Source organism: Entelurus aequoreus, linkage group LG26 (assembly GCF_033978785.1).
Source record: "Entelurus aequoreus isolate RoL-2023_Sb linkage group LG26, RoL_Eaeq_v1.1, whole genome shotgun sequence".
In the NCBI taxonomy this organism is placed as follows: Eukaryota; Metazoa; Chordata; class Actinopteri; order Syngnathiformes; family Syngnathidae; genus Entelurus; species Entelurus aequoreus.
In genome coordinates, this window is record NC_084756.1 from 24,749,847 (window position 1) to 24,761,269 (window position 11,423).

Sequence of the window (11,423 nt, forward strand, 5' to 3'; positions counted from 1 at the left end):
TTGTACTCTGCACGAATGCTGTTCGCCATGTCAAAGATGTGAAAGTTTGATTGAATGATTGAAAGATTTATTGTTAATAAATGGGAGGCTTTGCGTTCCCAAACAGTCATCTCTGTCCCGACAATCCCCTCCGTGGTAGCAGGAACCCCTATATACTACGCTAATTACACATCAAAACCCTGCGGCTTATAGTCTGGTGCGGCTTATATATGGAGCAATCTGTATTTTCCCCTAAATTTAGCTGGTGCGGCTTATAGTCAGGTGCGGCTTATAGTCCGGAAATTACGGTACACAGTTCATGAAAAACAATATTTGTTGTTATTGTCATTGTAAGTGGGCCTAAACACTTATATAAGAAATGGAAATGACTGCTGTCATTTGATTATAATAATAAGAGAATGTTGTCTGTCTGTCTGTGTTGGCCCTGCGATGAGGTGGGGACTTGTCCAGGGTGTACCCCGCCTTCCGCTCGAATGCAGCTGAGATAGGCTCCAGTATTGATTTCAAATTCCCCCCACAGTCAAATCATTTTCCCTTCCCTGTGTCCCGACACTTATGTCCATGTACCGTACGTTCCATTCACCGCCCTAAAGAGTCACTCCTTATGTTGTTTCTCTCCAAAGGAACTTCCAAAAACTCTAGGGGCGGGACTTTTACCAAATCCTCTGGCTGTGGCAGCAGTCATGGCCGCCGCGGCGTCCTCCAACCGGCTGGCACTACGAGCTCCCGGCCCGGCAAGCCACCATCACCCCCATCACCACCTCTTACAGGGGGCACCCCTCAGCCTGCTGAGGCCCGCCCCGGGGCCAATTCGTACTGCGCACGGGCCCATTCTCTTTGCCCCGTACTGACGGCGGGAGGATGAGGAGGGGTCGGGAAGAAGCACACTGTGAAGGAGCGAGCCAAAGCCACTTTGTGTTCCATTTAGAGTCGTGTATAGAGAGAGTACGGCCAACTGGGTTCCGGATTTGGTGCCGACATGGCACCCAGTAGTCACGTGGGTGGCTTTTGACCAATCAGTGAGAGTATGGCCAGACAATCTCTTAAATGAGGCCTGGGCAATTATTTTGACTCCGGGGGCCACATTTAGAGCACAAAATGTGTCTGGGGGCCGGTATATCTATTTTTAGGAACACTAATACAAACCCTCACAATAATGTCTGACTGAATGCTAAAAACGTCATGACAGACCGCCTTAAAAAATGTAATGGAATTTTACATTTTTCTACGAAGGATAAAATACTGAATATTGACAAAATATGAACGTCACCCCCCCTTTCCATCCACATATTTTACAATCAAGTGAAACGCAACAAAAATGCAACAAACAGTGAAATATGAACGCGAAGGGTACAAAATAATAATAATAATAATAATGGATTAGATTTTATATCGCGCTTTTCTATTGTTAGATACTCAAAGCGCTCACAGAGAAGTGGGAACCCATCATTCATTCACACCTGGTGGTGGTAAGCTACATTTGTAGCCACAGCTGCCCTGGGGTAGACTGACGGAAGCGAGGCTGCCAGTTTGCGCCTACGGCCCCTCCGACCACCACCTATCATTCATTCATCATTCATTCACCGGTGTGAGCGGCACCGGGGGCAAGGGTGAAGTGTCCTGCCCAAGGACACAACGGCAGCGATTTGGATGTCAAGAGGCGGGGAGCGAACCTGCAACCCTCAGGTTTCTGGCATGGCTGCTCTACCCACTACGCCATACCGCCCCATAAATAAAATAAACACACCTACAATCTGATATATCTGATACATCACTATGCTTTAGAACAGGGGTCCCCAAACTACGGTCCGCGGGCCGGATCCGGCCCCCCAGCATCCAAAATCCGGCCCACAGGAAGTCCCAAGTTTAAAAAAAAAAAAAAAAAAATTTTTTTGGAAATCTTTCCTTTCCAATCCATTTTTTACCGCTTGTTACTCTTGGTGTCTTCTAGTCGCTCAGGCAAATCATATTGTCTAAAAATTAATTTTCCCATCGATAACGTGACAATGTTAAATGTTGATGAACATCAATGTTAATTGATGTTCAATGACAAAACGGATTATAAAGACAATGTATATATGTGTATATATACACACACACACACAGCCTGGCCCCCGGCCAAATTTTTTTAACCCAATGCGGCCCCCGAGTCAAAAAGTTTGGGGACCCCCGCTTTAGAACTTTGTTGTGAAAATCTCCTTCCGCGTCTGTGGAAACGCTTCCCGCCCAACACTGCTTGGTGCCTCGTCTGAGCTGCTGTGACGTAGATGACCATAGTAACTAATTAGATGACCATAGTAACTAATTAGATGATCATAGTAACTAATTAGATAACCATAGTAACTAATTAGATGACCATAGTAACTAATTAGAAGACCATAGTAACTAATTAGATGACCATACAAACTAATTAGATGATCATAGTAACTAATTAGATAACCATAGTAACTGGTATATCATGCAAAAGTGCAGATTCCAAGCATTGAAAGACTTAGTATAGTTGAAGACTTCCGGTCATTATAAAACATGACTGCACATCATAATGGCAGCTACACTTTACATCTTAAATATCTAAAAAAAATATTTGGGAATGTCCGGCGGGCCAGATTGAAAAGCTTAACGGGCCGCATGTGGCCCCCGGGCCTGAATTTGCCCAGGTCTGTCTTAAATGATTGGTCGAAAGCCCGTCATGTGACTACAGAGCACCATGTTTGGGACCCACTCTGGAACCATGTTGGTCATACTCCTATAGACGGCTCTGGTTCCATTTTGGTGAGACTGACACCTGCTGGTGCAAACTGTAGTTGCAGACGGCTGCTATGTTAACAGGGAGACTTGTTGAGATTTTTTTAAAGAGACATTTTCATCCTGCAACCTAAAAGATCCACTAACTACCCGTAGTAGGAGCAGCAAAGATGAGAAAGTGGGACTTTCAAACAAACTTCTATTAAGCATGGACTTAACCGCTGCACCTCGTAAAAATCTGAACCTTCTCCGCACCCAAAGCATCGGTACCAGAAGGGAAAAAAAGAAGCAGCCCCCGAGCTTCTAGTATATTGTGGTCTCCTCTGATGTTAGCTGTTAGCAATCACTGTGTAAGGAGTCCCCACTTTGTGTGGTTCTTTGAATTTGTGTTGCTGCTGCAGTTTCCTGCAACATTTCTTTGTACTGTATGTCTATAGATCTTCCCAGCTGGCTTAGGGAGTCTGCATTTACCTCTACAGGACACAGACCGAGGTTAAGCGAGGAACAGAGCATACATTACGTCTTAAAGATATTCAACTAAGAGCACCTTAACCACATGAAGTATAGTACGTGGGGAAGTACCTGAGTGAAGTACTATGCAGCTAGCAGTGTTTAATATTTGTGGTCTGTCTAGAACGGGAAGGCGGCGGAGGAAAAGAACATCAGGAAACTACGTTTGTGTCTTCAGGTTATGGTGTAGCTATCATTCGGCAGATAACAACCCACATTTGATCACACAGAGCAGTGACATGCTGTGAGGTTCATAGTTGGTGAGGCATTGACTTCCTTTGCAGTTTTCATATGGCGCGCTAGTAATTCAGGTACAAACCCAAGAGGCACAAGACATCGAAACAACGTTGAGAACTTGTTGAATTAGATCCTGACGTTGAGCAACTCAAAATTAATGTTGGAACAATCAATCAACGTCGGGTTCTGACGTTGATTTGACCATTGAAATCTGGTCATTTTCCAGCCAACAACGTGGATCCAACGTTAGGCATCAACGTTGTCTCAATTGACCGTATTTTCCGGAGTAAAGTCACTCTGGAGTATAATTTAAAGGACACGCATGTATAATCAACGTTGTATCAATGTCTTGTGCCTGCTGGGATGTTGTTTCCGAATATTTCTCAATCAAATTTTTTGGCGGTTCATTTGCGTCTTTATCGCCAAAGCTTTTTTTCGACACTGAACTTATGTAACTGAATGTTTGGTTTTTGAATGACAGTTTCAATGCGTACGTTTAAAAATGACGTTTCAGAAATCTAGTTTCTGAAAATTCAATACACATACACTAGCGTTCAAAAGTTTGGGGTCACATGTAAATGTCCTTATTTTTGAAGGAAAAGCACTGTACTTTTCAATGAAGATAACTTTAAACTAGTCTTAACTTTACAGAAATACACTCTATACATTGCTAATGTGCTAAATGACTATTCTAGCTGAAAATGTCTGCTTTTTGGTGCAATATCTACATAGGTGTATAGAGGCCCATTTGCAGCAACTATCACTCCAGTGTTCTAATGGTACAATGTGTTTGCTCATTGGCTCAGAAGGCTAATTGATGATTAGAAAACCCTTGTGCAATCATGTTCACACATCTGAAAACACTTTAGCTCGTTACAGAAGCTACAAAACTGACCTTCCTTTGAGCAGATTGACTTTCTGGAGCATCACATTTGTGGGCTCAATTAAACGCTCAAAATGGCCAGAAAAAGAGAACTTTCATCTGAAACTCCACAGTCTATTCTTGTTCTTAGAAATGAAGGCTCGAACACTAAATTGTTTGGGTGACCCCAAACTTTTGAACGGTAGTATATGTTTAGTGCAAAAACTAAATCAGTTCAGAAAAATGTGTTGCTTCTTAAATCAAGAAGCAAATTAAGACAGAAGCAATAAGATCGTGTCTCAGAACCAGCCAACGAGGTGTCGAGTTGGCAGTCTCATCTTCTCATGAACTTGCAAAACAGCTGCAAGGAGTCAGTTTATGCAGCGCTACTCTCGCACTACAGCCCGTTAAACGTTTCAATCAGGCCCGTCAGACGTTTCCAAAATGTTTTTAAACTTGTAACACTGAAATTTAAGGATGCGTCGCACCGTTTTAAAATTACTGTAAGTCTTGAACAATAGAAATATTCTAAATGGTTGGCATCTATTTTCATCTGGAGCCTAATATGACATGAAGAGAACATGATGAATACCGAATTTTTCGGAGTATAAGTCGCACTGGAGTATAAGTCGCATTTTTTGGGGAAATGTATTTGCTAAAAGCCAACAGCAAGAATAGACATTTGAAAGGCAATTTAAAATGTGTAAAGAATAGTGAACAACAGGCTGAATAAGTGTACGTTATATGAGGCATAAATAACCAACTGGTATGTTAACGTAACATATTATGGTAAGAGTCATTCAAATAACTATAACATATAGAACATGCTATACGTTTACCAAACAATCTGTCACTCCTAATCGCTAAATCCCATGAAATCTTATACGTCTAGTCTCTTACGTCAATGACATCAATAATATTATTTCATATTTTACGCTAATGTGTTCATCATTTCACACATATGTCGCTCCTGAGTATAAGTCGCACCCCCGGCCAAACTATGAAAAAAACTGCGACTTATAGTCGGAAAAAAGGGTACTGTAAGTCTTGAACAATGGAAATATTCTAAATCTATTTTAATCTGGAGCCTAATATGACACGAAGAGAGCATGATCAATACTTTTATGTATTTAGGGAAAGTCAATTCAAAATGTGCTTTTGTCAATTTATGATCATGATTTATGTGCTGGGCCTGATGGCCCACCACTGGGGACTAATATAAATTCAAAAAGTTTTGGTAATTAAGACATAAAGTAACCTTCATAAATGTATGTTTTTCTTTTAAAAAGTGTGTGAAACCAAGTCCATGTGCATATCCTTCTCCAGGATAAGCTTTGTTTAAAAAGTTCTGTTTTTTAATTTTATTTTTTGAATTGTACTTAAAGTCTTTCAGCCACTGATGGTAGCGACAAAGCCATAACTCAGCGCCTTGCCGTATTATATTCTTATGGAGTTTATGGTCTTAATAATAAGAATAATGACTTCACACTTACATTAAAGATTACAGACTGTCGAAAGACAAAGGGCCTGATCTACTTAAGGTTTGCGTGTACTAAAAGACGTGCAAACTTGATAGCACACGCAAAGCTGATCTACTAAACCTGTGAGCAGAGCATTGCGTTTCTTTAGCGAGCACAATAAGCAGCGCAATCCATTTTAGTGTGTGTGTGTCTTCATGAATATGCAGGATCATCGAAACACACACAATACTGGGAGGAGAGAATTCAAATTATTTAGCACTAGCAATGTGACCTGTCAAGGTTGAAACTGTTCTGTGGCCGCCGTTTTAGAAAGGACCAGCGAACCGTCCGTTGCACAGAAATGGCTGCGAGAAAGGAGGCGATAGCTGCAGCTCCGTCCTATGTATGCTTGTCAACATGTATGGACTGTCAAAAATAAGAATATTGGACATATTGTCTATTCAGCAATATCATTTTATATTTGTTTTAGCTGCGAGATGACTTAGGGGCTAATGAAAACAAATTAATTGAATGTGTTTGTCATTTCTGTAATATTTTTTTTCATATAGACCAGTGGTTCTTAACCTGGGTTGGATGGAACACTAGGGGTTGGGTGAGTCGGGCTCAGGGGTTCGGCGGAGGTCGAGACACACCCGACTCATCGTGTAAATACAAACTTCTCCCTATCGGCGTATTACGGATACGACAACAGCAGAAGTCACACTGATTTGCAGGTGTGTCATTTGTTGTGAGTTTATGTTGGTTGTGTTGTTTGAACAAGGTGATGTTCATGCACGCTTCATCAAGTGCACCACTAATAAAACATGCTAACACTTTAGTATGGGGAACATTAATTAGTTGCTTATTAACATGCAAATTAGTAACATATTGGCTCTTAACTAGTCATTATTAAGTACTTATTAATGCCTTATTTGGCATGGCCTTATTATAACCCTAACCCTCTAACCCTGGCCCTAACCAAATAACTCTAACCCTGACCAAATAACTCTAAATTAAGTCTTTATTACTTAGAATACGTTCCCAGAGTGTCCAAATAACTCTAAATTAAGTCTTTATTACTTAGAATATGTTCCCCTCGTGTCCAAATAACTGTAAATTAAGTCTTTGTGACTTAGAATATGTTCCCCTAGTGTCCAAATAACTCTAAATGAAGTCTTTGTTACTTAGAATATGTTCCCCTAGTGTCCAAATAACTCTAAATGAAGTCTTTGTTACTTAGAATATGTTCCCCTAGTGTCCAAATAACTCTAAATTAAGTCTTTGTTACTTAGAATATGTTCCCCTAGTGTCCAAATAACTCTAAATTAAGTCTTTATTACTTAGAATATGTTCCCCTAGTGTCCAAATAACTCTAAATTAAGTCTTTGTTACTTAGAATATGTTCCCCACACTAAAGTGTTACCAAAAACATATAACTTTGTCTTGAATGTGAAAAAAAAACAACTTTAATTTACACTAAAGAAGGGTTCGATGAATGCGCATATGAAACTGGTGGGGTTCGGTACCTCCAACAAGGTTAAGAACCACTGATATAGAAGATATATTATTAACATATATCATATAGAAAAAAAATATTCTCGCAATATGCATTTTCTCACAGTTATTACCAGCATAAAGTGCTAAAAACCGGATTCTGTTGTCGATCGCACTGCAGGACTGCTTCTAAAATGGCCATAAAATATGCCATGATAACATGAATGTGCAGTAAATGAGTGTTTCCATGGTGTAAACTGCATAGCACAAACAAAAACCTCATTTAAATAGGGCGGTCTGCAATTAGTATCAAATGTACACAAAATCTTGGTAGATGGCAAGCAACACGCCCACTAATAGTACACAATTTTGTACTTTGTACACACTGTTTAGCGCATGTTACTTCTATCTTAGTAGATCAGGCCATGGTGTGTAGTAAATGTTTCTTTAAATTTGCTAAAAATGAACACAAAAGGGCACGTTAGAAAAGATGAAGCATTTGAAGCCCTGAACTTGATCAGTAAATGTGCAAAGTCAGTATTTTTTTTAACTAATGGACAATGTTTTAAGTATGGAGCCCCTAAAGGGACATGGGGGAATTTTTATTTTTTATTTTTTTTTAGACATGTATCTCGTGCGCACGAGAAACTTTTTCTAAAGTTATAAAAAAAAAATAAAAAAAAATTTTTTATCATTCTTTTTTTTTTTTTTTTTTAAGACATGTCTAAAAAAATAAAAAACTTTTTTTGTTTTTTTTAAAACTTTATAAAAAGTTTCTCGGGCGCACGAGATACATGTCTTAAAAAATAATAATAAGTAAATAAATAAATTATAAAAAATAAAATTTCCCCCAGGGGCTCGCTCTGTATTCAAGAGATTGGAAACATAGAAAAAAATGCAATTATAACATTTCATTGGACATATCAATATTGATTCTATGTTATCATTCCATTGTTTTCCATGCCTCGCATTCCCCAGATATTCCCCTAAAAATGTGTGATAAAAGTCTGCATTCAGGCGATTTCAACTGCATTTAAACGCTTTCATTTGCATTTCGCTGCACAAAACAAAGACTTTCAACACTGTGAGCACACACACATGCACGCACACACACACACACACGCACACATGCACACGCACACACACACACACACGCAATACAAATGCAAGGAAGGTGAAAAAAAGACACCAGCACAAAGTGAAAGATAAATCAGGAGCGCAGACAGGTAGAGAAAAGGTGCTGGCTTTGTGTGATAAAGCAATGTGGTTTCTTTGCTGTGCTTCATGACCCAAGGTGACCCTAAAGTATCCCGGTCAGACCCGCCGTGGCGGCATAACGGGAAGCTTTAGGAAAAATGAACCTGTAGCAATACTCGCTTACACTTATGTGAAATGCAATAAAAAATATATATATATATATTCATTGTTTTTAGGAGTCCTGTGTAGAAACTTTGGTGTAAATGTAGATTATTTTAGACGGTGACAAAAGGTGTAAATGTGGCGGCTTCAAAATTGTTGAATTCTTCTAGAAATGTGCACAGAATCATTAAACTGCGTTTATGATTCTACTGTGAGTGAACAGACTGTTTTATTCCAAATACCCCCTCTTTGGGCACCACACCATTCAATTCTTGGGGGTAACAATTCCATTCAAAACCCGTGTGAATGTCGTCTGTCCATCTGTGTTGGCTCTGCGATGAGGTGGCGACTTGTCCAGGGTGTACCCCGCCTTCCACCCGATTGTAGCTGAGATAGGCTCCAGCACCCGCCGCGACCCCAAAAGGGATAAGCGGTAGAAAATGGATGGATGGATGGGTGCCAGTTCTATGATTAACTACATTCCTCCATAAAATAGATCAACAGCTATGATAAGTTTCTATATTACTTAAAAGAAAACTGGTTTTGTTTAATACAAGTCTAGCCAAACATTTGATAAAGTCAAATACAAATAAGGCAACAAGAGAAGTATCCAACACGTCTCTTTTCTAAAGTAATTCTGTACAGCAGATATGATCATCTACACCAGGCCTGGGCAATTATTTTGACTCAAGGGCCACATTTACAGAACAAAAATGTTTTTAGGAACACTAATACAAAACCTCACAATAATGTCTGATTGAATGCTAAAAACGTCATGACAGACCGCCTTAAAAAACGTAATGGAATTTTAAATGTTTCTATGAAGGATAAAACACTGAATATTGACAACATATGAATGCCACACCCCCTTTCCATCCACATATTTTACAATCAAGTGAAACGCAACAAAAATGCAACAAACAGTGAAATATGAACGCGAAGGGTACAAAATAAACCCACCTACAATCTGATATTTGCTGAATTTCCCCCAGGGATCAATAAAGTACTTTCTATTCTATTCTATTCTATATATCACTAAGCTTTAGAACTTTGTTGTGAAAATCTCCTTCCGCGTCTGTGGAAACGCTTCCCGCCCAACACTGCTTGGTACCTCGTCTGAGCTGCTGTGACATAGATGACCATAGTAACTAATTAGATGACCATAGTAACTAATTAGATTACCATAGTAACTAATTAGATCAGGGGTCACCAACGCGGTGCCCGCGGGCACCAGGTCGCCCGTAAGGACCAGATGAGTAGCCCGCTGGCCTGTTCTAAAAATAGCTCAAATAGCAGCACTTACCAGTGAGCTGCCTCTATTTTTTAAATTGTATTTATTTACTAGCAAGCTGGTCTCGCTTTGCCCGACATTTTTAATTCTAAGAGAGACAAAACTCAAATAGAATTTGAAAATCCAAGAAAATATTTTAAAGACTTGGTCTTCACTTGTTTAAATAAATTCATTATTTTTTTTACTTTGCTTCTTATAACTTTCAGAAAGACAATTTTAGAGAAAAAATACATCTTTAAAAATGATTTTAGGATTTTTAAACACATACCTTTTTACCTTTTAAATTCCTTCCTCTTCTTTCCTGACAATTTAAATCAATGTTCAAGTAAATTTATTTTTTTTATTGTAAAGAATAATAAATACATTTTAATTTAATTCTTCATTTTAGCTTCTGTTTTTTCGACGAAGAATATTTGTGAAATATTTCTTCAAACTTATTATGATTAAAATTCAAAAAAATTATTCTGGCAAATCTAGAAAATCTGTAGAATCAAATTTAAATCTTATTTCAAAGTCTTTTGAATTTCTTTTAAAATTTTTGTTCTGGAAAATCTCGAAGAAATAATGATTTGTCTTTGTGAGAAATATAGCTTGGTCCAATTTGTTATATATTCTAACAAAATGTAAATTGGATTTTAACCTATTTAAAACATGTCATCAAAATTCTAAAATTAATCTTAATCAGAAAAAATTACTAATGATCTTCCATAAATTCTTTTTTAAAGTTTTTCTCTTCTTTTTTTTCGGTAGAATTTTGAATTTTAAAGAGTTGAAATTGAAGATAAACTGTTTCAAAATTTAATTGTAATTTTTTTCGTGTTTTCTCCTCTTTTAAACCGTTCAATTAAGTGTAAATATAATTAATTATTAATAATAACATAGAGTTAAAGGTGAATTGAGCAAATTGGCTATTTCTGGCAATTTATTGAAGTGTGTATCAAACTGGTAGCCCTTCGCATTAATCACTACCCAAGAAGTAGCTCTTGCTTTCAAAAAGGTTGCTGACCCCTGAATTAGATCATCATAGTAACTAGTTAGATTACCATAGTAACTGGTATATTTCATTCATTTATTTATTAATTTCGGGCAATGACATAAAAAAGTACAAAGTTGACAACACCTAATAATATAAATTAATCTACCGTATTTTTCGGACTATAAATCGCAGTTTTTTCCATAGTTTGGCCGGGGGTGCGACTTATACTCAGGAGCCACTTATGTGTGAAATTATTAACACATTAGCGTAAAATATCAACTAATATTATTGATGTCATTGACGTAAGAGACTAGACGTATAAGATTTCATGGGATTTAGCGATTAGGAGTGACAGTAAACGTATAGCATGTTCTATATGTTATAGTTATTTGAATGACTCTTACCATAATATGTTACGTTAACATACCAGTTGGTTATTTATGCCTCATATAACGTACACTTATTCAGCCTGTTGTTCACTATTCTTTA

General features: G+C 38.2%; 1 protein-coding gene across 2 annotated transcripts in view; it reads left to right on the top strand.

Moving 5' to 3' along the window:
* Positions 1–7,921, top strand: part of LOC133643187 (zinc finger protein 385A-like) — a 74,660-nt gene extending 66,739 nt beyond the window's left edge. For both annotated transcript variants that reach the window (XM_062037610.1, XM_062037611.1), the window contains exon 8: positions 624–7,921. In XM_062037610.1, coding sequence (XP_061893594.1) covers positions 624–851 — 228 coding nt within the window. In that variant the 3' untranslated portion in view covers positions 852–7,921. The remainder of the gene's footprint in view (positions 1–623) is intronic.
* Positions 7,922–11,423: the final 3,502 nt, after the last annotated feature.